Source organism: Colius striatus, chromosome 1, assembly GCF_028858725.1.
Source record: "Colius striatus isolate bColStr4 chromosome 1, bColStr4.1.hap1, whole genome shotgun sequence".
Lineage (NCBI taxonomy): Eukaryota > Metazoa > Chordata > Aves > Coliiformes > Coliidae > Colius > Colius striatus.
In genome coordinates this window covers 143,579,093-143,604,907 of record NC_084759.1, presented here as the reverse complement: position 1 = coordinate 143,604,907, position 25,815 = coordinate 143,579,093, and the positions used below count along the sequence as shown (strand labels likewise).

Genomic DNA, 25,815 nt, shown 5'->3' with positions numbered 1-25,815 from the left:
ACAAGGTCTCAGGTGAAATTCTCTTCTGTTTGGTTGCAACCAAAGATTTGGAGAAGACTTGGAGAGCAGCTCTGTGGAGAGAGACCTGAGAGTCCTGGTTTATAATAAACTGCATGTAAGAGAAGCAGAGCAATCAGATGGAAAGGAGATTCAGGGTAAGATAACTTTAAAGCTAAAAGCTCATCTGCACACTGCAGAGAAGCACAGCTCGCATTGCTAGACATTCAGGAAGTCTCTGGAACTTAGGAGTCCTTTCTCTACTGTCCCAGGCTGCACAGCAAAGAGAAGGGGAGGCACTGCCCTAGGCTTGTGTCTCCATTGTCCACTACTTATTTCTGGACCCAGAGATGATTTTGCATGCATCACATCTTTCCTACAGTGGCAGAAGCTGCTGCTGTTGACCATCTTTGTGGGCTCTGACCTTCTGCTTATGCATTTAAGACAGTCAGTAGTAGCCTGACATCGCAGTAGTTGACATTGCAGGGCCTTTCACTGCATCCAGGATGACATGAACCACATGACGTAGGTGAGCGCCAGGAAGAGGAAAGGATTTATTTCACAGATTTTAGGAAATTGCCTTGATTTGAGCCATTTATCACTCTGAGTTGTGACCTTCTGTGGATATCACCCAGACAGCGGTTTTACTTTTTGTGTCTTTTCTGGATGTTTCTTGATGTCAAATGGAAGGACAAGGACTGTTGTGTCCTTGTTCTGCTCAATAGGCCTTTCTCAAAAGGCATTCCTTAAACTGGCAAATACTATGTAATCCCCTATTCTAGCTCTACAAGTTGAAGTAGGATCAGAGAGTAATTTTCCTACCTGGGCCTGTCTTTCATAAAATAAAGCAAAACCTGGCTTACAGTTGGAAATTGTTGTCAAGGTCTAGTATCCCACAGAATACAGAATCTTAAGGGTTGGAAGGGATCTTGAAAGATATCTAGCCCAACCCCCCTGCCAGAACAGAATGTCCTAGAGTAGGTCACACAGGAACTCATCCCCGTCGGTGTGGTGGTGGGACGGGATCTGGAAACGCTTTTTACCTTGATGCAAGCACACATAGTCTATACAAACCTCGTTTTTTTTCTATCTGCTTCCATTCTTTCCCTCGTTCATTTTTCCTCTATTCTGTTTCCCCCTTTTCTCTGTCTAGTTTGAGGAAATGGAGGGATTTCTTGTTTCCAGGTTGACCTCAGTAACTACATAAACTTCCCCCAACTGCTGATAGGTACAAGAATCTCTCCATCAGAAAAACCCCTTTGTGCCTTGCACAGGATAGATGTTTTGTACAAGCTTGAAAGTAAATACAAAGTAACTAAAGTTTACTTCATCAAACAAATATCAACAGAACCAATTTTATTTTTTAAAATACTATTTTTCTGGAGGAACCTGGGAACCACCTTCTCTTATGTAAAAACTGCTGGGTACATCAATGTTTTTATCTCTAACAAGCATTGGTAGATGGTAACAATTAACTTAATAATTTGGTCATTACTTTTTTTGACAACAGCTTTCATCACAGTAAATTGGTTACAAAACTTGTGCTGATGGTCATGTTAAGCATTATCAGTAACATCAAAGAATCAAAAGCATGTATTTCCAGAGTTGAATGCCCTTACCCTAAAAGATACTTTCAACTTTACCATAAGGACCTGTTGTTTCACAAGGCTATGTAGATCAGAATAGACTTTGAAATTGTTTCATGCATACTAAGACATACTGTTTTCTGGGGTTGAATTTTTTTTAACCTTTAAAGCTTTCAGAGTTATGAAATGTTATGAGACACCTAAGCTTCACCAGTAGGTTTTGTAAGTTGAGTTTGTAAAAGCACACCTCAACAAGACAGCCAATGGACACGTGTAATTATAGACCGTTGCACAGGAAGAGGATTCATAAATGGCTGATATGTAGCTGGGAATGGTTTTGAGGTATAACCTTGAGATGGACTTGTATGCATGAAAATAATTTTTGAAGATTGAGCAACTAGCTGTTAGTAAGACAAGGTGATAAATGTTTTTGCCCTGACGGCCGACCTTCTGCAGATCGAGGCTGGTTTTACACAGAGAGGTGCTAGCAAGGAGAATGAGTTATGCAATTTGTTGTTTTAATTTGCATATTTATTCAAGTGCATCTTCCCAGTGACCTCCTAATAGCTGAGCAGTGCCAGATGACAGAGCTTTTTACTGTTGCTGATGTCTGTCAGGGTATCAGGCTGGCTTATTCAGCAAACAGGAAGAGTCAGGCAAAAGCAGTCAGTGAGGCTATAGGAAAAAAGCCTTTTTACTCAACTCAAAACCCAAGTGTTCATATGTATCTCTTTAATTTTTTGGAGTGGGGCAGAGGGGCTAGGAGAGATGGGCAACAACCCAAATGTTACCAAGAATCTGGGTCTGGCCTTGGTGAGAGTAAAAATCTTTTGATTGCTCAAAGCTCATGAAACTTGCCTGACGCTGATGAGAATTGGATTTGGACACAGCCACAGAGGAGACATCCCTTCTGCCACGCTTACTGTTTACTGACAATGTACTGACAACTTGCACGTTGAGATGTGCTGCCTCTCCATATGTTAAGATTCCTAAGGAACTGGGATTTAAATTCTTTTATGTTCTTAGAAATTGAGGAGGAGCTGTTATTAATGCCAAAGCTGCTGTAATATGGAGTAGAAGCAATGTCTGACTTGCAGCTTACAAAATACAGGGGTCTTTACTGTTTCCTGATGGATTGTATGTACTTTGAGATTCCCTGTAAGGATGACCATGTCTTTAATACCAATGTGTCATTGATTGACTGATTTAAAAAAAAACACCACAGCTGTGTTCTCAAATTTAGATTCCATCATTTATATTAGTAAATAGATTGTAGTATTACATCATACCAGATGAGTATTTGAGAAATAATTTGCCCTTCTCCAAATTCTGAAGTACTCTTACAGCTCAGCTGGATCGAATTAAGTTGTAATTTAAAAAATAATGCACAATGTGTTTACTTGAACTCAAACATTACGAAGCAATGAGCTAGTGGGTTAAATACAAATCTGGGAAAATAATGCAACATAAATAGGATAGCTATACAGAATATTTTTGAGAACTAAATTTATGTTAGGATTCTTTTTGGATTTTCTTAAAAGCAGTGCTTTGAATACTTACGGACTGTAAACTTCTGCTGGTGCGAGGCTAAGGCAAGTATTTTGGAAAGCACATTCAGCCTTGGAAGTAGTAGCCAGTGGAGCAGAAGCAGACAGGCAGGAGCAAGCGAGAAACCACAATGTTTCCTTGAACTTCACTTCTTTCTCCTCCTATTCCCTTTTAAAAATACATACCTTTAATAGAATTAGGTTATTAATATCCTGTACTACAGAGAGAACTTTTTGGTGTCCTTTTAATAAATTAATTTAATGGGAGAATAGATGCAGATAAGAGATGAATATCTATGCTCGGGAGTTACTTCCTGGGGATAATGAGTTTTGACCAATTAAGCAATGTTTAATGTTTTTAAGTACCATCTTATTTTCAAAAGAACATCTTACCATATAAACATGATTTCTATCTTTTGTCATTGACATCCTTGCCAACCAGCTTTCAAAAGTGAAACACAGAAAGGTAATTCAATGTCTTTCTCTTTCCATCTAGATTACCAGCGTCTGATGACAGTGGCAGAGGGGATCACAACATTGCTGTTCCCATTTCAGTGGCAGCACGTGTATGTCCCCATCCTTCCTGCCTCTCTTCTGCATTTTCTGGATGCTCCTGTTCCCTACCTGATGGGACTGCAGTCCAAGGAGGGAACCGACCGCTCGAAGCTGGAGCTGCCTCAGGAGGTCAGTTGCCATCTTTGGGGTTGCTACTCTGAAACGTGTTACTAATAGATGTGTGGATCCCTGCTGGAAAATGCCATACCCAGTGTCAGGAGGCTTCTGTGGCACCGTGAAGACAGCCTTCCAGCAGGAATGAGGTGGTGGGGGAAATCTCCACAGCCCTTCTTGGTCCATTTCTGAATTTAAGGAGTGCCACTAATTGCATGGACTTCTAAACACTTCTCTTTCTGCTTCTTGCTGTGATGCTGAAAAGTTTCTCTGCTTTCCCTACACCCACGCTTCACCAGGTCTTGTTACTCTTTGTCAGCATCACTGTCCTAGTGACAGAAGGCTAAAGAGCATTTCATTTGGGGGCAGTCCTTGTGAAACTGGATCTCAGGTGATACAAACCTATCACCACTGCTGGTGAGAAGCGTGCCCCATCCTGCCAGCCTCATTCCACATGTTTCTGGCTGCACTGGGGTCTAATTACAAGACCAGTGTCATGGCCTCAAACGAGCCAGGTTTGTATTAATACCATACCCGTGAACCACTTAGAGGCATACATACATACTTTTAGAATATTGTCTTACTCTAATGATGGTCTGCATATGTTCTGTCATCCTGTGCAATGGGAAGTGAAAACATTGCCTAGTCTCACATTTTCCCCAGGAAATAAAAGGTCATCTTCCTAGTCTACGTGTTAAAATCTCTGGTGAGAGAGTGAATGAAGATCTTTTTCTACTCAGAATTTGACCAAGATGATTAAAACTGCTTCACATTTTTACCTAGTCACTGATACTGCAAAGATACAGCTAGCCCATCTGCTTTCAAGATTGGTGACCAGGCCCATGTCTTGAGCATGCCTTGCATTTTAACTTGGTTTTTTGTCTTAAAATTATGAGAACCCTAAGGAATAGCTGTTCATATGGCTGTAACATCTCATGATGGTGGCACCACTGTGGCCAGCTCCACGCCGGGACCACTCCTGGGGACAGAACTCCTAAGGCTTGCAAAGAGATGCTCTTACTGAGAAGGCAGGTGGGAGCAGCAGCAGAGGAGAACATGCAGGAGGGGGAGTTGGTATGTGAAACTAGAGGAATAAACATCAAGGCGAGGAGAATACGATTTTTAATAAAGTTTTATTTCAAGGATTGGGTGGAGGTGACTGATTCTTAGCCTCAGAGGCATATAACACTGCAAATCAAGTCTTACCTCATGGATGCAATGACCCAGTTGCATGAAATTTGCATTGGCGTCAAAGTTAAGCTGGTATCTAGCTACACTTTGTTAAAACTGTGCTAATATTACATAATTACTGCAGTTTCAAAAATTATTAGTCATGTGCTTTTAGTTAGCAGATTAAGCTGTCATTTCCCTTAAATTAAAATTTGAATGTGATGGACTTGCAGTATCACTGGGATAACAAAATAAATAGCAACAGTGAGGGAAGGGTAGTAGAGGGGTGGGAACCACCCCCCATGTCCCATTGTGATGTTTTAAAAAAGGAGTCCAAAATATCAACATTTATGATCACCACAGGTCCACTAACAGTGGGAGAGGGAAAGAAATAAGGAGTATTGAACAGGGAAGATCTCGATTCTCAAATTCCTCTAGACAATGACAAATAGAAAATCCTTCAACACGCAAGCAGTGATGAAGCACAATTCACTTGCATTCCTTTATTGTTCAGGCCAGAGGCTAGCTTTTCAGGCTCTTGCTCTAAATATAAACCATTTGTTTGTTAGAGATAAAAATTCTAACAACTGGCCATCATGCTGTCTTAAGGTTACTAATCTCTCTGCATTAACGTTAATCATCAGATGTTTTTGAAGAGAGAAGTGAGACCAATTCCCCAAGGCTTTTCTGAATCCAAATCTCATTTTTCAAATTTCGTAAATGATATGCAGAGCTGAAATTAAAAAGCCTTTGAAATGAAATATTGATAGATAAGAAGACAGTCCCTGAGCTAAAGAACCGTACCAAGGTATACCACGACTCTTTAATAGCAGTAGAGTTAAGTAAAGCAAATTGTTTTGTATGAAGAAATGCTTTTCTTTGTGCGATCCAAATTTATTATGGAAAAGTGAGATGAAGGCACCCTTCTGCTTTGTGAAATGAATCCTAATACCCTTTCAAGTATCTGTGTGAAAGGTGATTAATGTCAAACATGTCCCTAAAATATCCAATATATTAGAACCACGTTTGCTGTGGAATGTATTGTACTCCTGAAAATGAACCTTCTCAGAAAAAGAGGCAAATAAGCCGTTTCTGTTCACATAATCTGAAGATTAGCCTACAGTGCTTGGTTAGAACAGTAAAACTGTCTTGGAGAAAGCAGAGGAGCTGTGCTAACAATCAGGCCAACAAAAACCTGCTGCTGCTGCCCTGTACATTCCAGCATCTCCCATTTGGCAGCTTTGTGCCAGAGTAAAACCTGACAGAGCTCAGCACCTTGGGAATCTGACCTGGTTTAAGGTTTTATTCAGCACGATGCACTCAGACAGAGAATTTCTGATGTAAGCCACAGTTCAGAAGATCAATTACTGTTTTTCATTCTGCTATTATTCCTGAGGGTGCATTTGCAATGTAATTAATTTTTATATAGGGTTCTTCCATCCCCCCCATTGACACTTTCCTAGTAAAAGGATCTGCTCCGCTAGATTCATGTCTCCATTTAGTTTTAATCTTATGGGCTGAGATCCATCTCCATTCATAGCAAAGCTGTCTAAGAGCACTCTGTGTAAGTCTCGGGCAGAGGGATTGCCAAGATTAAAAGCCTCCATGGAAACAGGAGGTAGAGGAAAGTGGGGAAATAAGTTTGACCTCGAGTGGACAAGCAGTACTCAGACCTAATCCCAGAGGATTTGCATGGGACTCTCTTTTGTAGCTTTGTTTGCCAAAGTGTCATCTTTCTCAGTGATGATCTCATTCCCTAGGAGGCTTCCTGCAGTTGGCTCCTGGTAAAATAAATGTGCCGTTGAGATGTAGTAATTCACAGAGATAGTATTTATGTGGGCTGAGAAGTGGTGCTGCACATCCTGCTTGCTGTTGTATCCTTGGCTGGCCTAGGAAGGGATATCAAATCTTTGCAGTGGGAAGTCTGGGATCTGCAAGTCCTGTGGGAACAGGAGAGCAGGAGAGTTTATTTATTCATTAAATCCTTGCCATCCAGTTGAGCCTAAGCTTCACTGAGCTCTGAGATGTCACATGCTAGACAACACAGCTAAAATGACATGTGTGTGCTCTTACCTTGCTGTCTGGAAGCACCCTGGGAAAATAAGATTACGTAGCGGAGCGGCCCATTCAATCCCAAGCATCCGTTTTGAAACTTTTCTTTGTCTTTCAGGCAAACCTGTGCTTTGTAGACATCGATAACCATTTCATCGAACTGCCAGAGGAATTCCCCCAGTTCCCCAACAAGCTGGAGTTTATCCAGGAAATCTCCGAGGTTCTCCTGCAGTTTGGGATCCCGCCGGAGGGTAACCTGCACTGCAGCGACAGTGCCACCAAACTCAAGAACTTGGTTCTTAGCGACTTGGTGAATGACAAAAAGAACGGGAACATCCCCGTCAATGCCCTCAACATGTACGAGCTGCTGAAAGGCAATGAGACGATTGCCCGCCTTCAAGCCCTCGCCAAGAGGACAGGTGTGACGATGGACAAAATGACCATCACGGCTCCCCTCACCGAGAAGGAGAAGGATGGGAAGTTGCCGTGTGAGGAGGTGGAGCTGAGGGACTACAAGTTGAACGTACAGCTTCGCGAGGTGTTCGCCAACCGCTTCACGCAGATGTTCGCAGACTACGAGGCATTCGTCATTCAGGCTGCTCCCGATATGGAGTCGTGGCTGACAAACAGGGAACAAATGCAAAACTTTGACAAAGTAAAGATAGCTGTCTATTTGTTTTGCCATCTGAAAGTACTTTTTTAGAGGGGGGGGGAGAAGTCTATAGCTATATTTTATGTGTATATAGCCTAGGTGCTCTTTAATCTGCTCCTCTTCATCTGCCAGGGAGCTTTGTCCTTTTGAATTTCCCAGGGCCAGATCGCCTGCCAAAGTAAATCCGTGCAGATCCACTGGGCTGGTCAAAAGCTGTTCTGACATGTACAAACCAAGCTGGCAGGTGACTGCCCAGCTAATGGGAATCCTCCCGTGGGTTTGGTGGGAGGCTAGCAGTGGAAAGTGATTTCTCTCTTTCTTTTTTCTTTGCTGAGAGGTGTGCATGTGTGAGAAAACCAAATCCAGTCTTTCGTGTTTCCTAATATCACAGTGGGGCTTTTTTGGATAATGAATAGTGTTCAAGGAAGATTATCACACAGTAATGGCAGAAGAGCACTGAGATGACTCCATTGTAGTGTGTACAAAAGAGTGAAAAAGAGGCTGAGATTAGAAATGAGGAAATAAATGAGAATAAAGAACGGGAAATGTTGGGAAGCTTGCACAGTTATTATTTCTAAGTGACTCTGCAAAGTAGATAGTGCTGTTAGCCATCAGCTTTTTAGATACAAGTCATTATCTAAGGAAAATGGTAGAAGGATAAACAGTGAGGAACAAACTGAATATTGATCTGAGTCAGTTTTTGATGAAAAACAATTCTGCCATGCTTTTTGTTGGTCTTGGTTGTATTGAGGCGTTGAACACTGCAGCATTCAAAAGGAGGGGGTTGTTCAGGTACTCTCTACTAGTACCTCGATAATAAAATGGACTGTTAAGGTTTCCAAAGCTTAGTTAGAGATGTAGACACACATCCAGTTTTAATTGGAAGTTCATTATTAATTGCCCTGTGTAACTTCACAAAAGAGCATTCTCTGAAGAGCACTGTACACCCCTTGATATGTATAACACCTGTATAAGTGATTTGGTCCCAAGAAGGGAAGCACAGACCAGAGATCTCACATAGGCACATATGGTGGTAGTATGCCGTGGATTGCACAGGGCTCATTCCTGCAGGTGATGATTGCTACTCTGCTTTGAAAAAGCTGTTAGCACAACCACTGCTTCAGTAACTTCATATTCCCTTTACTGTAGCTGTCACAAGGCCCACTTCTTTTTCATGGTTGTGACCGACAAGGTGATCCATGAACTAAACTCCTTTTCAGGTGGATTCATACCTCTCTGAGAGCTGTTTTTGTGGTGGGGAAGCCTTATATCCTAGCCTTCTCAATGGCTGCTGGATAAACTCTCTACTGCAGGACAGCTTGTCATGTCAACACTGGGCAGGAAGGCAGAACTAATAAGCTGTTCTATATTTCAGGCATCCTTCCTTTCGGACCAACCCGAGCCTTACCTCCCATTCCTTTCACACTTCATCGAAACACAGATGTTTGCAACATTCATAGACAATAAGATAATCTCCCAGTGGGAAGAGAAGGACCCTTTTCTGCGAGTTTTTGACTCACGAATTGAGAAAATAAGGCTGTATAATGTAAGAGCCCCTGCACTGCGGACATCCAACTATCAGAAATGCAGCACTTTGAAAGAAGCAGGTACGTTCAGACAGGCTGGTAAAATATTCAAAAGTACAGTGTCAGCCATAGGGAAATATAGGATCTCAGTCATCTGAGTGTTGCAGCCGATAAGGAAGCCTTCAAGCTACTTGAGGAGGACTCAGCAATGTCCTTATTTTCCCTAGGCAGAAACTTCAGCACGCTTTTAAACACCAGAAACATCAGGAGCCTTTACCTCCCCTTCAGTCTTTCCTAAGCTGGTGCCTTTAATAAACACAAACCAAACCATGGAGCTGGGCAAGCTGTTTCTCATTCCAGGCAGCTCTTGTTCTATTGCCGGGAGAGCTTTCCTTCACCATGGTGGTGGGACGAGCGTCAGCCACACCAAGGAGTCAAGCCCTGGTGTCTGCTCCACTGGCCCTTTCTCCCTCTTCCTCTAAAAAGACCTTTTTTTGCCTTATACCATTTGGCTAGAGCAGTGGGGGATGCCAGGGATGTAATCTGTGGAGCATATTTAGCGGCTCCAGCAATAGATACTCAGTGTTAATGAACAAAACGCTGTGCACTGAAGACTTGGATTTTTTTTTTCCACTGCAGTCACAGGATGTGTTTTCAAATTGCGCTTGAGTTTCTTACTGTGCAAGTATTTATTTCATTTCCAAGTAATACAGGGAAATTATACTCTTAAATTTGTTGAGACACATATTAATGAACTGGGGCAAACACATTTTTCATGTTTGGGATTTTTTGTCATTTAATTTCTTCAGTGTTTTCCTTGTTACAAATGTGGCAAAAATAGAAATCCCATATGTGCTTAACTTCTATCTAAAACCAATTCTGATTTGCAGGTCGACTGTCCATTCGGCATCTAGTTTTGGTAGATATTGTGGCACCAGAACCTCATTTTCTGTCTTTTGAAAAGCAACAAACTGATAGTAATACCAACTTTTCTTCATATTTACCATTCACAATATATGTGATCCTAGCACCAATCCAGCACCTGTTTGTTTAACCTACTGTTTTTTGGAACCCTTCAAACCCTCTGACCCCACACACCCTCCCAGTCCTTTTCTCCAAAATAAAACCATACAAAGCAGGGGTTTGGGGTTTTTCTAAGAGGGGGGGAAAAAAGGCTGCTGAATTTCTAATGATAATGTATGTAAATCTTGTAACAGTTTCTTTCCCATCACAGTTTTATAAAATAGGAAACAAGTTCTGTGTTGTTCTTGACAAATGGAAAATGGATTTAGCTTCCACGTTTTGCATATTTATTCACTAGTCGTGATATGCTGAAAGGAATCGGCCTGCCTGTTAATGAATGGGCTACAGAGAGATGAATATTAAAGTTGCTAATTAAATGCTGATTTCCTCCATACACCTCCTTTCCCCTCTCCTTCACAATGCATCTGACTCAGAGTTGAGAGGATGACAGGTTTTATTTTCATCCTGCTTGAGGTTTGAGATGAAATCCTCACATCCTTGAAGCAAATGACTGAACTGCATTAGTCTCAGCGGAGATAAGATTCCCAGGGAGCCCTCTCCGTTCTTGCTGTAGCCTCCTCTGTTTCCAAGCATCTGTTCATCTTCTTGATGCTGTTCAGGCCTTGTTACAGTTAGCAATGCTTTTTGAAGGTCTGCATCTAATTTCAGGAAGAGGATCATTATTAGTGACAGATGTTGGCAAAACTCAGGTGTCACTCCCCATGCAGCTGCCCAGGGAGATGTGTCTGGAGCAAAATGAGGTGCCTGACCCCACAGAGAGTTGCAGCTGACCTCAGAGATCTCCATCCTGCTGAAGGCAGGATGTGTTAAAGGCAAACCCCCAATTTCAGGGAAGGATTGCACTGCTCTGGCCTGCTTGCTTAACAGCTAACTTGTTTGTACCCATACTTATTTTGTTGAGTGAAGACACTAAAAGCAAAATAACAAAATAGCAGCTCAGATGTTTCCTCACTTCTTTTAAGTGACAAATTCCTGGGTCTGAAGTCACAATTTAACTTTTTAGAGTGTTTTCAGATATCAGAGCATGACCACTTCTGTTGTTGTGACATGTGTCTTCAGGTAGTTTGCTAACACAGTTGTTCACCTGTGCCTGTACCTTGCAGCCCAATCCATCGAGCAGCGGCTGATGAAGATAGATCACACGGCCATCCATCCACACTTACTCGATATGAAGATTGGACAAGGGAAATACGAACAAGGGTTTTTCCCAAAGTTGCAATCAGATGTCTTGGCAACAGGCCCCACCAATAACAAGTAAGCACAGTTTTTACTTTCTGGGCTTGAAAGCGGGTTTGCCTTGTGAAAGATCTACACCACTGGACAGCAGTCTTATTTTTTTAATGGATTCCGACCAGTCTAATGAACTCTATCAACTCTTTCCATTTCTAGTTTGTATAGGCTGTGATTTTGAAATTATAGATATGGTTTGGAATATGCTAGAAAGTGCTAGCTCTGGTTTTGGGAAGATTGCTCAGTAATGTTTTCTGTTGAGTGGCAAGTAACTGTGTCTTCTCATATGTATTTTTAGTTTTATCATTGCCATAACAATTTTAAGATTCATTTCCTCACTAGTTTGCACCGAATAGGATAATTTGAGAATCCAAGCCAAAATTCAGATTCTGAAAGAAATTTTGGTGTTGAAGATGCTACATTATGCAAAATGAAATTAATGCCCACCCTGCTCCTCTCTTTTCTTTGTTATTACGCGCCACAAAGATTTTTATAGCCCTATTTCAGTTTCCACATTGGAGTAACCTGACGAATAACTTAGTGAGAGTGGAAACTATCTGGTTCTGTACCTAGTTTTCTCTCCTGAGTCTGATAAGAATCTGTAGTGCATTTTGATATGGAAGTAGTTGTATCCACAGCTATGGAATCAAGCATGTCATCACACAGTTAATTTGTCTAATATAAAATGAGAACCTGGAGCAGCTAGGACACTTTACATTTATTTAGTTATAATGTAAACTAAGTGCTGTCAGTTACTTTGTTGTTGTTATTGTTCTCTGAAAACTCAGGGAAGTGGGGATTTTTTTTCTCTCCCTCAAAAATGGAAGATTTCTGTATCGATGACTACCACTTCATTAAATTATTAACTCAGGCCCTTGCTTCCAGTTTCAGAGTGGGAGAGGAGATAAATCTTAGAACATTAAAAGTTGTGACTGTCCAAGTGTTAAAGCTAGCTCTTCTTTTAGACAAATGCATGCACATGCACTGTTCTGAGCTCTTGTATGAGGTGCTCACTCAAAACTATTTATATACATTCTGTGCACCCCAGTGCTACCTAATCCCTCTCTAATAACCTCCTAAGAATAATAGTGGCAAATGATAAAATAAGATGTCCTTAAACATTGAATGTTTAAAGAACTTCAGTTCTTTAAGAGAAAATGTCTGAAACCCCAACCAACCAAAAGGAGTGTACATTTCAAAGTTCCTTTCTTTGCAGTCTTACAAACCAAGACAAAAGATTATGAGTAGTATTCTCTTGAAGAACAGAGGATTTCTTCCTCTTGTGGGATGCTGTGTTCAGCAGTCTGCCTTTTATCCTTTACGGCAGGTTTCAGTCTCAGTGTCAGCAGCAGTGTGAGCATGCTTAGCCTGCTCAAAGTTGCTTATGTCTTCTGTCTCTATTTGCAGAATCTTTGTAAGTCTGTGAATTAGCATCAACTTAAAAATAGTTTTCCTTATGCTTTTTGAGACCCATCTGTTAGATAGGTACCTGCTCTAAAATGTGACTTTAACTCCTTGAGATATAATTTAAATTTAGATAGCTGGTTTTGGTCTTCAAATTGCAGCACATTTCAGAATTTGAGTACCAAAATCCTATTACTTACCACAAAAGTGGTGTCAAAGTGACAAATGTTTGGAATTCCTCCAGTTGTGTATTGCCAAAAAGGTTTGTAATCGGAAAATCTCAAGACCATCTGTTTATATCTCTGATTCCTGGCTTTTCATGTGAACAGCTGAGAGGCCTCTCTTTCTCTCTCTTTTAAGAGTAATTCTGCTGAATTTACACCCATGTATAAACCTGATAGCCTTTTCCTGCTCTCTGCAAATTACAACGTAATTCTTTTGAACACAAAATCAATTAAGTGTAGCCTTCCATTAATTTGAATTTCTTGGTGATTGCTGTGGGAGTATGCTATACTTACTTAAGAGACAGGGCCTTTGTGTATGGGAATGAGGGAAGAGAAAATTTCAGCTGCATTCTCAGGAATTTCAGATATATAGTTACTATGTGTGTTCATATAGTTAACACAAAGGATATTGATATGTAGAACTGAATTATTTTTGCAAACTTCAGTTCTACATAGGGAATTTTGTTGTGAATGTTGTATTTGTAGGGTAGAGAAAAAACCCACATTCCTGTACTCCAGTTGATTGTTATTGGACAGCAGTAAATAAACCAATTCAAAGCTGTTTTAATGAAAGCCTGTCCTCACTGGCCAGCAATCAGATTTTTATTGCTTCCCTTTCTGGACAGATAGGGTAATAAACATACAACAAGAGATCGTAATTTTATCTAGCTATTCTGTTCCTGTATCCTGGCAGAGCACTGAAGGTACCTCTGTTGGTTACTGGTCTGTTACATGCACAATATATCTAAATCAAAAATACAATGCAAACACCAAGTACTTTTAGTTTGTTTAGTCCTAGATGTGATCGCAGAACACAAGGTTGCCTAGGCAGGCATAAATTGTGTTTGGGAGAGGAAGTGTCTGGCTCTTGCTTGCTAGGGATGGAGAGCAGGACTTGGGGACAAAGGGAGAGTTGAGAGTCATTTTGGATCACTTCCACCTAAATGCATTGGGAAACAAATGCTGATCGTGTTACCACATGTAAGTGTTACAACATCAAAGTCTGTCACAGAAGTGAAGTCTAATGATGTTTCATCTGTCAGCCCGTGGCCATGCCCAGCAGCATGCTTTGCCCCACTTCTGTCACTGCCTCCCCCTGCTTTCCCCCAAGATGCCCTCTAAAAGTCTGGTCAGGGGGATGAACCGGTGCTCTTCTGGTCCCAGCTAGCATCGCTCTGCTTGCAGCTTCTTCTCATCTGCTTCGTCGTTTGTAGGTTAGGAGAGCAATGCCTTTTCCATTTGCTCTTATTCAGGCTAGTGCAACTCAGACTGCAGGTGCATGCTTGATGTCGTTGGGTCTGGTCTTCACCTCTTCCCCTGTGGTGAAATGGTGACTTGCTCAGTTAAGCAAGAACTTGACTGGAAATAACTCCAAACTGCACTTTACTGAAAATAAATGAAAAAGATCTTTTAAAGAAACAAACAAAAAATAACCAACCAACCAAAAAAACTCAAAACACCCCCATTCACCTCCAGAAAACTGAATAGTCTTCCAGGTATACAGTTTCCCTAATCATCTTTTTGACCAAAACTACCATACCATGGGAAGACATTCACTGCAGAATATGTAGATCTAAACTTAAGCAAAATATAGTCACTTTTTTATCCAAATACTTTTAGGAAGTAACAGAAGTAATGTTTTTCTATCAAGAAAAGAGCAATTAATTTCAGCTAACAGCAATTAAAAATAAACCTAAACCAAAAAAACCCCAACCCACTCAGTTTCTGTCCTCTTTCCCATCAAGCAGCAATGTCCCACTTGAGGGACTCCCTCTGAACTCATTGCCTTTGATACCTCTACCACTTGATGGAAAAACCTTCAGAAACTACAGACAACAGCTGCAAGTTCCTCTGGGTTCAAGTGTGGCCCATCCATGCTGATATAACCTTGTTGAACAGTGGCTTCTGCAGAAGTCCTCCTAGAGAGAGGAAAAACAGGCTGCAGTGCCTTAGGCAGTTTGTCAGCTTACCTGGAAATGAGCAGCAGTTTCCGGAGTCCTTTCCTTTTTCAAACCCTAGCACCACATGGTGGTTTCTACATGTTCCCCTCTTCCTTCCCTGTGTGGGTTTTCTGACAGGCTTTTGAAATTCTAGCTGGGACTCCACCGGCTGATGCATTTGCAAAGATCCAGGAGAGGAATTTGAAAGACAAAATGCAAAGCTACGTGAACACTTCATGCTTTTTGTTCAGCTAATTGTTAAATTAGGGTGAATATGCTTACAGTGCAAAATTAAAACAATGAAACAAGCTGTGTTTTCAATCTAATTGATTACCTTATAACTTAATTTATACTAAGAAGCCTGATAAATGAGATTAAATATTGCAGAGGAAAACAGATTGTACACGAAGCATGTGAATATATTTGCATCCTGGCAAATCTGTAGTGAATGCCTGTGAAGGACAACTGAACTGATTTTTTTTATAGCTTTTTTTTTTAATTTGGTTTTCAAAGCAAGGTTTTGCTTTGTTACACATTTTCAAAATGGCTTAAATTATCCTTTTTTGCTTTTCTTTCTTTTTTAGCCATATTTTCTCCCCCTTCTTTATCTGAGCCCTGCTTTCCTCTTCACTTCCTTTCCTGATGTGCCTGTTTCCTCTTTCCTGGCCTGGCCACTGCTGTCTCCTGAGACCTCTCACTGGTATCCCAGCTTTCTGTGAGCTTTGTGTTTTTCTCTGTCCTCTCTGTCCTACCTGTCCTACAGAGATGCCCAAAATAGTCTTCAAGCACAGATCCTGCTTGAATCTCGGCCTAACCTCAGGCTTTAGCGAAGCGATGAGTCGCTCTTACCCATGAAGCAGATTTCAAAAGTTACTTGTTTGCTTTCCCCAGGCATTTGTTCTTGTGCTGTGTTTTGCTGACCTCACCACTGTGTCAGTATTTATTTGTATAAATCATGCAGTAGGAGTATATAAAATTGGTTCATTTTTGTGCTCCAGTTTATGTCATGACTTGTGTAGCCAGTGTCCTGTGGCTTTCAGCATCACTCCCTCCTTCAGGTTGCAAACTGCCTGAGGTTTATCTGCCTGGTGCTCTGGTTCTCAGCATTTTTAGATAGGTCTGCTGTTTGCTTATTCATTAACATGAACATTGGTTAAATTTTTAAAGAAAATATTATATATATTATATATATTATATAAAGTGGATGCTGAATCTATATATGATGATAGAATCCATTCTGGTTTTAATTACGTTATTTTTTTGTATGAACTGTCTCATGTACTGGGTACTTCGTTATTGTATGGACTTTTTCTACCTTCCTGTCTTTTGGGTACTGTTTTAAGGCTGACTCTCTTTAATGAAGCTTTTTTGGGTTTTTTTTTTAATCAAGCCAAACAGTTGTGTTTTTAAGTAGATAGAGCAGCATCTCTGCAGTGCATCTAAATGAGTGAGAAATGAGTCAGCAATGAGCCATCCACACACAACACTGATGTTCTTTAAACTTTGCAAGTAGTGAAAGCTCACCTTTTATGTAAGAAAATCTGAAACAGGCAGTTACTATACATTAGGTGACCTAATATAGCAAACCTCTGACAGGTGCAATGAAAATATCAACCACAAATACATGAATATTAATGTATTTGTGTTCAAATACATTTATTTTCAAGGTAAAAGTGAGACTAACCATCTGTGCTTAAAATAGGAAATGGAAACTGAAAACCTGAAATAGGAACTGTGTGCTATGGGGACTTGGAACCTGATGGGCAAGTCTCCTGAGTACTGATCCTCCGCTCAACTGGTGCAATGTGGTAAAAGGGCAATTAGCTCCTTTCAGTTAGTGTATCGTTTTGAAATAGCTGTGCAGAAATAAAGTTCACAGGGAAAAAAAAAAGCATGTCAAATCCTTGCATCCTCTATTCTATTTACTCTCTCCTGAGCAGTGTTACTATCTCAAGGGAGCTTGCAAATGAAACACCACTTAGGATAGTGGTCCACTGAGGCTTAAGGGGGGATGTTGGCAAGTCGCTACTGCTGTTCCTTGCAGAGGATGGTGGTTGTGGGTACCACCCTTTTAAATCACTTATTTTCATATAATCTGACAAGACTGCCTGTCAGTGCAAGACCACTCTCTGCAAGGCATTTTGCTCATTTTTGTCTGCCCAATCAGTAGATTAAAAGCTTTCCTGTTCAGCCCTACAGTAGAGATGGGAACGGTGCATTCCTCTCTGCTTGAGCCTTCATCCTCCCTACCATGGAGCAATGTGTGCAAGGCGGACTCCCAGTGAAGAACCCTTACCCTGTCAGCCCATCTGTGATCAAGTGAGGCTTGGTTTCCACCTTCCTTTTAATTTCTTTGGCTCCTTTGACTTGGAATCTCTGAGCCCAGACAATTGTGTGCATTCAGTGTGCAGGCTGCCAGCGTGCTTTAGGGGGATTTGGTGAAGGGTGTAGTACAGCTATGTGCTAATTTGTGAATATAGAAACACAGTGAGAAGACTCCTTTGATGTAACCATGCAGATGAAAGGGATATTGTTATGATTTGTAGAACGGAAAAACAGTCTGCCTCAGGAGGTGATCTATATGAGGAGATTTAAGTTCTGTCCTACAGACATTTGTCTCCTTCCTTCAGTTTAAATTCGTGGTAGTGATTTTCACAGTGATGGCAATATTGGTTAATTCTATCTGTGAACAAAGTCCTTTAGCAGCATGTTGCATATATTTCAGTGTATATCCAGCCTGTTACAGTCATGTCTAGTTTGCACAGATATCATTTTTCTGTTTCTCCATGGAGCTTTAAAAGAGGATCAGAGAAAGGTAGGAGGAGAGAGATAGATGTACACATGGTTGCCATACAGCATGGCCAATCCCTGGTATGAGGCTGCTGTTTTGCTCGATCGGTTTTTGATGGTTCAGCTTTGATGCTGACTACTTTACCATTTTATTACAGAAATTAAGCATCACAGCTTAATTATCATCTTTTGCAGATTTCACTTTTACATTCCCTCCAACCTCTGCAAACCTGTTCCTATGCTTATAGGCTCTAATTTGATATTAAACAATACTGACTTCACTGCCTCCATGTTTAAAAGGTCTTAGTTGGAGATGCCTTCATTTTATTTATCTGTAAGAACAGAACACAGTCTTTGCTACTCCCTCCTCTGAAATATCACTGCTTTTTTGCATACCCTAGAGGTGAAGAGCATTTGTCTTTGGACATGGGAGTTAGATATGGGCAGACTACCAAAACAACTCTTTTCTCCCTTCTCTGTGTAGGCAGCTTGTCTCGGGGCTCCCCACATCACAGTGCCCAAGCTGCAGCTGCTTTGTCCTGAGAGACTTGATGCTCATAGCAGTGCGCTCTGAGGAATAAAACATGCCCATAGTCTATGCCCATGGCTCTACAGGCAAAAAATAAAGAGGAGAGGGCATTTGGGGGGTCAAGGAGTACTTGGGCAGCATTTAGACAGGCTGGCAGCACTGTGTGTACTCCCAGGTGCGAGGCAGCTTTGGGCTCTTCCCCAAAGGCAGGGACCAGCCAAGAGGGCTTCATCTCTGGTGCCCACTCCACAGGGCCACAGGTGGTAGTGATTTATCTGGAAAGCCCAAGAATAAGGGCTGAAAACAGGGAGGCATTTGCCTGTGTAAGTACAGCTTTCCTCACTGCTTTGGCAGCGCAGGGCTGAGGTGTAAGGCAGCAGCTGACAGCAGGGCCCAGAGGGGCACCCACGTGGGATTTGGGCATCACAAGGGATGTGGTGTGGCCGCTATGGAGGGCTTTTACCCCCCCTTAAAATCTCTTCCAATAACTGAAAGGAGAGGAGGAGTAATTTAAAATGCAGTCTCTGTTGGTGAGAGAGGAGGGAATGGTTGTGGTAAAACTGAGGCATTATTTTGGGAAAATTCTACGTGGCCCAGTAAAGGCTCTAAAAGATTTAGCTGCTTAATCCTGCTTATCTGCTGTTAGATCTTCACAAAATCTCCTGGAGACATTCAAAGCCATATCCAAATGCACAGACCTCACCCAGTGCCCCAACAGCTCCTCTTCTTCAGCTTAGAGGTTGGGGAAGAGGGAGTGCACACCTCGTTGCAAGTGTGATTGCTCCAGCTCATGAGCAGCAGTCTGATTTTTTTTTTTTTGTAAGCACACAAGAATCTTTACGTTTATATGCTTAAAAGTGTTCTCATTAATAGTCAGGAAAATGGGATGTGCCTGCTCCCAGATGGAGAACAGAGTTGGAATTATCTGAAAATGCTTTAATAGTGGTATATTAGTTGTAATTATTTTGTGGCTTTCATTCTGCTTTCACCTTCAGTGAGATGTGTTCCCTCAAAGGACACTTCTATCAGTTCTTGTGTCTTTCAGTGACTGCAGAAATGCCGGTGGAGAGGAATCCAAACTTTGTCTAGAATTCACAAAATATCATATAAATTGGAGAAGAAAAATACCATCTGGGTAACATTTGACCTATAGCAATTTGTATTATTGGCATTCTTTCATGTACCTACGCAGGGTACTAAAATGCAATAAATGGAAGCTCTCCAGAGCCAGGTAGCTAAAGACACTTTAACGTCTGCAAACCTCTGTTTGAGGGGATGTTTTTTGCTGCTGCACTTCGGCTTGTTGAGATTATTAAAATGTAGGGTTTATTCCCCCTCTCTCAGTTGTCTGATGAGGTGTCTGGTGTTTCTTCTGAAATAAACAAACAAAAAGCAGTGGAGACTTAGTAAACTTACAGGCTGTATATTTCTGTGACTTCTGAAGAGGTGCAAAGACACATCAGTAAAGTATTCCTCTGAGAAGGTGTCAGTGTTTGCTGTACAGACACCTATTGGGCTGTTTTGTTTAGTTACCAGAGGCTTGGGGCTACGTTGCTTTAAAAAGAAATTTCTCATCACATGAGATGGTGAGGTGCTGAACCATGCAGACCCAAATGTTTATTTCTCCCTTTGTACTTATAGGAAGAGACTTTGATTTTACTATAAAAACTATGGCTCATATAACTTTTTTTCCTTCTTATCTCTGTGGTTAGCCAAAATTTGGTCTTCAATTGACCCAGTGGAGGAAATGATGGAGATAATTATTTAGGTACATGTATGCAAAATCCTTCTTTCTGGAAAAATGAAGGTTTGGTTACCAAGGATCACATCCTTGCACATCTCTTGGGTCCCTATGCATCCCCCGTGGCTTGCTGGACATGTCAGGACCCAAATCCAACTCTGTGCAACGTTTTTCTCCAGGCATGAATCTGCCTGTCTGTTGCCAGCTGAAACTCCTTGCCCAAATAGTTCAGATCCCAGATATGATTTGTATATGCACCTGTTTGGGGTGCACACAGAAACAGGGATCTGAAGACTGTCCTCACAATTACCACCTGTGTGGAGAGGCTCACCAAGCATGCACTTCTGTCTTTGATGTGGCCATCTAGGTTTCCCTCTGTATAGCTCTATTAAAGGCAGAGCACTCAAATCCCCTGAGACTCTGCCTGTTGATCACAGCTTCTATAGAAAAAGCAATCTTAGAGCAGCTGTTCTGGTGTGGTGCCCAGCATGGACACTTCAGTCTGGAGCAGAGGGGCCAGGATGGAGACAGGTTTTGAAGGGTTACTTTGGCTCAAGTACTGAGACTGGGAGTCTGAGATGTTGTTTTCTTGGTGGAATTTTCTTTTTTTTTCAATATTCTTCCATATCTAGGTTATCCTTTCAAATTCTTCCAGGCAGTTTCCTCATCCAGATAGAACTTCATTCATACCTCCCACAGGGCACCAGGGCTGGAATGCTGCTCTGGGAAGGCTTTGTGTTCTGCTTCACCTCAGTTTTGTTCTTTAAATTCTGAGTGTAGGAGAGAGGCAGAATAGATGACTTTGTGAAGTGGCTGAAATGCTGTGCACTTAAAGGCTTTTAATGTAACTTTATTTGAAAGATATTTTTAATTTTAGTAAACACAACCACAGTAATTAAGTCATGTGCTTCTGAAGATACAACCTCCACATGCATTAAGATAGTTATTTTTAATGCTCAATAGCTTGCTTTATACAGTATTATCTCAGCTTTCTTTTATAAATAATGTATTAACTTCTTTATTATCTGAAGCAGTTGCATGTTTTTGTTTTCAAGGATTTTTCAGAAGGCTGTGGTATTATTAGAAACCCTACAATCACTCTAGAAACTCTTTAGGACAAAGTCATCTTGGTTTGGATTCTGTTACAGTATCTGGCATAAAGGACTTTGGATGTTTTGGAGCTTTAACGTTGCTCAGTTTCAAACCTGGTTACCAAGTGACTACTTCCAGACAACAGCTTCAGATGAGGAAGAAAATCAACTGGACATAGATGAATATGTAGAAAAAATACAGACTTTCTGTGGTATTTAGAAACAAGATGCAAAAAAAAAAAGCAAGCAAGCTATGGTAAAGATAGCAACAGGATTAATCCCAGAAACATCAATATTCTTTATAGCCCTTGGACATAGTTGCACCCATTATCACAGTAGTTACTATCACAAGTTTCTCTGAAATAATTCCTGGAAGTACCATAGAAAGTGGAGAAAGGAGAAGTACCACCTCTCTCAAAAGCACAAAATCTTAGAAGCTGCTGCTGAAAATACATCATTGTATTTTGCTTGTTCCTACAAACTTCAGCAAATGTGGCAAACAATGGTGTTTGGTAACGAAGTACAATATACCTAATGGTGGCATCAATGTTGTGGCATGACCTGCATTTCAAGTAACACAGGAGCTTTCACTGGAGATCCTGATGGACAGCGGGCATGTTTCCATCGGGGCTTTTGTCCCTTGGGTGCATGCCGGCCTATTACCCACCAGGCAGTTTCCCATGGGGAGATGAGGCTCCAGCTTGCACCCATGTCTACTGCAAGGTCCAAATTTATGCTTTTCTGCTCTGTCCCCTGACCCAGGCTTCCCCTCTTGATTTTTCTTCACTCACATGTGTCTCCTCTCTCTCTGACTTCCCAGCCGCTGGGCCAGTCGCAGCACCACCACGCAGCGGAGGAAAGACCGCCTGCGGCAGCACTCAGAGCACATCGGGCTGGACAACGACTTGAGGGAGGTAGGTGGCATCAGCACAAGCCTATGGGCCAGGAGGTGAGGTTTAAACAAACAATGTGTTATTACTTTGATCAGTTTTGTAGCTATCGCAAGGTTTGTGTGGGTCACTGTAGCCATTTAGATGCTGCTTGTCACAGATGCTTGTATATGTTGTACAACTTCAAACCACACAACATAAATAAAATGCTTCTAATATTTTGGAGTAAGAGAGCCCCTTTGTTGTAAGAAAGTGGCTTATTTGCTGATTTAGACCTTGGTCATGGAGAGAGCAGAGCCTTGCCACCCACCTGGCTGCAGCTGCTGGACTCTGGCCAGAGTGGAGGTCTTTGGAAAGTCAGGTCCTTGAATAAATGTCAGTGCTGTAGAAGTGAATGAGGCAGGAGTTCTTCTTTTTGTAAAGGACTTTTTATCTGTCACGTAGATTCCTGACATGAGTAAGCCAATTTGAAAGGATAAGCTTGGAAACTCCCGTGCATCTTGTAAATGTCAGTCACATACATGGATTTCTTTCCCATTTTTTCAGTTTCTCATCCTTCATTCAGTATTTTCTGCCATACTTTTCCATTGATGTCCATGTGCTTCTTTGGTATGTTACTAGCAAAAATAAAACATTCATGCTGTTTTGTGGTAAATCTTGCTCAATAATGTCTGGTGTTGGCATTTGCACTCCAAAAGAACCTGAATGGATGAATGGGTCCTGAACGGCAGCTTCAAGTGAGGTTTCGTGGGAACACAGCAAAACAGCATTTGTACATGTTTGTTGCTATTTTTGCTAACATGGCTTTGCAAGTATATTTTAAACGTTGCCTGGTATGTATATCTCAGCAGAGCCTTTTGGATACTTTGTCGTGTATTTACGTTCTTCTCTTTTTGGCTGTGGATCATATGCATGCTTCTTTTGCTTTGTCTCCTCTTTCTTTCTGGCTGTTCTGCCATTGGGGTATCTGCCTCCTCTTAGCCATCGGAGGAGCTTTTGCTTCGTCAGAACTCAATGGCCTTCTGGGAGTGGGATCAGGGACCACCCCCTCCTGCACGGCCTCCTAAAAAATCCTTCTCTGAATGCTGCCTGGTATGTTTTAGTTTTTCTTGTTGAAAGCTGCTTTTGAGATGTTGGTAGTGTGAGGAACTGCTGTCTTCGCTGCATCTCAAACCTCTCCCTTTCTCATAGAGTAGGAGCACGTCCCTGTAGCACTTGAAAGTGTGGTTATAATCAGAAAAGTAGCTGCAAATCAGCTCTAGGCTTCCACGCCATCTACCTGCCAAACATGATGGCTCCAAGGCTGAAAGATGTGGTTTTTTTTCATGTGTTGCTTGCTCACCTAGCAGTTCAGCGTAGGCTGTCAAATTCAAAGAAGCATTGCTTTTTTGTGTGAATGCTGATGAGCAAGCAGAGGGCTCATCTATTGGTTCTCTCATCCCATCCTTTTTCTTCTCTTGAACTTATGAGAGTTTGGGTTGGTTTTTTTCTTTTAGTATGATAACAAAGACAATGAATAAAGTAAGGTTATCCATGTTTTGTACTCTTCAGAATATAACCGCACTTTGTACTTTATTTATCCTTTTACATTTAAAAAGAAGTGTTAGTTTTCCTAATTACGTATTCCCTGTATTACTCTTTCACTGCTTTCATAGCTAATTTTTGCACTGAGTTAGATGGAAGTCACTTGTGAGATTGCTTGCTGAACAGCACACTGTCATCATCTGTCATGAGGTGTTTTTTATTCCCACAGTTTTTCAACTATTTTTAAGTCCTCACAGTATCAGTGAAACTAATTACCTAGCTGCACACTTTCGTTGAACACAGCTTTCCGTGGCAGAGCCCCACCTTTTTATCTGACCTATTGGACTGATGTTAAGTGATTCTTGTACAAATTTTGTACTGGAAAAAATCCAAATACAAAAATACAAATTTTGTATTGAAAAAATAGCCATTTATGTCAGAAAAACTTTGCTCCCCACTTTTTTTTTTTTTAAATGAGATATTTAATTAACTTTAATCTGTTTGGATTTTGCTTTTGCTTTTCATTGTGTAGTGGAAGGTATACTTGCCCATGGCAGAGAGCTTGGAACTAGATGATCCTTAAGGTTCCTTCCAATCCAAACCATTCTGGGATTCTGTGAAATTAATTGTTTTCTGTCCAAACAGAAAGTTTTAAGGATGCAGCAGCTGCAGTGACCTCTCAGGTCCCCAGAAAACCCATCCAGCTGTAAGGCTAAGTCACTGGAGGGATTTGATCCACTCCTCTCAAGGGAAGAGCAGTCATGACATATCATCCTCCAAAGAGGCAGCGTTAAATGGATAATAACACACTAGGAAATGGAGCATTTCCACACCAAGCTATGAGCACTCTGTTTCAAGACTTTTACTTGGCAACATAGGATGATCTTACTCTCTTTAAGAAAAATTTTATGAGCAATGCTTTTCAAGGTTTTGATGGGCTTCACATTTACACACCTAAATGTGACCAGCTTTGTAACTTTGCTCAACGTGTATCACTCTCACTGATATTGGGAGCAGAGGACAATTGTTCTTTGGTTTGGGGCTTTTGGCTTAACAAAATAAAAACCACAAACCAAAAAATACCTCACCCTCAAACAACAATGCAGTGAAGTGTGAAGGTTTAAAAGTCTTTTATTATAGCTTGGATGTTTTTTAAAGAGTATGCTAGTTTTTGTCTGTAATTCTCAATTACCATCATCCCACAGTAAAAAAAAAAAGGAATTATCCTAAATGTCAGCTTTTGTTTAAAAGAAGCTTAATTTATAATCAAGAAGTTAATTTACAATAAAATCAGGTCTCATTTTTCTCACATAAACTATCCAGATGAACAGTAATGGATGAAATCTTTCTCCCCTGCTAAGTGTATTTCTGCTTCTTGTACTTTCTCTTCAAAGGATCTTTTTTCGATGTGTGAATGGTCTGGTCACAAATTAGACAAATGGCTTTTAATTTATTTTTTTGAAGTGATAATCAAATAACAATGAAAGGAAACTGTAGCTGATATTTTGACTTTATTGCTCAATGAAGGTATTGCACTTTTATGCACTTGCTGTGGCTAACCGTGCTAGTGGCTAACAGCACCGTACACTAGCTAATGTTGGCTGTTTCAGTACTACACAGGAAAATATCTTGCTTTTTCTGTTAGTAAAAGGGAGCATTCCACTTCTCCAGCCTGACACCTAAACATCAAATGATTTTTTTTCCTACATTAACACTAGCTCCTTTTCACCAGCATTTGCTTGCCTAGGATTAGGATGAGGAGAGTCTCTCTGACTTGTAATGTGTAAAATGATTCTGTTTATTTTTAGAAGTACATGCAGGAGGCGAGGAGTTTAGGAAAAAATTTAAGGCAGCCCAAGCTCTCAGACCTCTCCCCAGCTGTGATTGCGCAGACCAACTGGAAATTTGTGGAAGGGTTACTGAAGGAATGTCGCATGAAGGTAAGTTCTCCTCTGTGTGCTCTCTCCTTGCTTACACTGAGCCTAAATAGCACCTGCAGATGCTGTCCTGAGAGTCCTTCACAGCTGGAACGGCGTTGGTCTGTTGGTGTACCAGGCTATGTAGGGTGAATATCCCCTTAGTTGTTACATTTTTATACTGCTAGAAAAGAACATATTGTCTCTCTTGCGTTTATGCAGACAAAGTTGATGGAAAGAGTAAAAAAGGACAGGAAGGAGAATCAATGTGATCAGACATTTTAGAGAGGATT

The 25,815-nt window shown here is 41.1% G+C and overlaps 1 protein-coding gene across 1 annotated transcript in view; it reads left to right on the top strand.

Moving 5' to 3' along the window:
* Positions 1 to 25,815, top strand: part of DENND5B (DENN domain containing 5B) — a 118,360-nt gene that overhangs the window by 67,289 nt on the left and 25,256 nt on the right. Inside the window, exons 4-9 of the mRNA XM_062010335.1 lie at positions 3,627 to 3,814; positions 7,140 to 7,676; positions 9,049 to 9,280; positions 11,347 to 11,497; positions 22,013 to 22,106; positions 25,415 to 25,546. Of these exons, the coding sequence (XP_061866319.1) occupies positions 3,627 to 3,814; positions 7,140 to 7,676; positions 9,049 to 9,280; positions 11,347 to 11,497; positions 22,013 to 22,106; positions 25,415 to 25,546 (1,334 nt within the window). The remainder of the gene's footprint in view (positions 1 to 3,626; positions 3,815 to 7,139; positions 7,677 to 9,048; positions 9,281 to 11,346; positions 11,498 to 22,012; positions 22,107 to 25,414; positions 25,547 to 25,815) is intronic.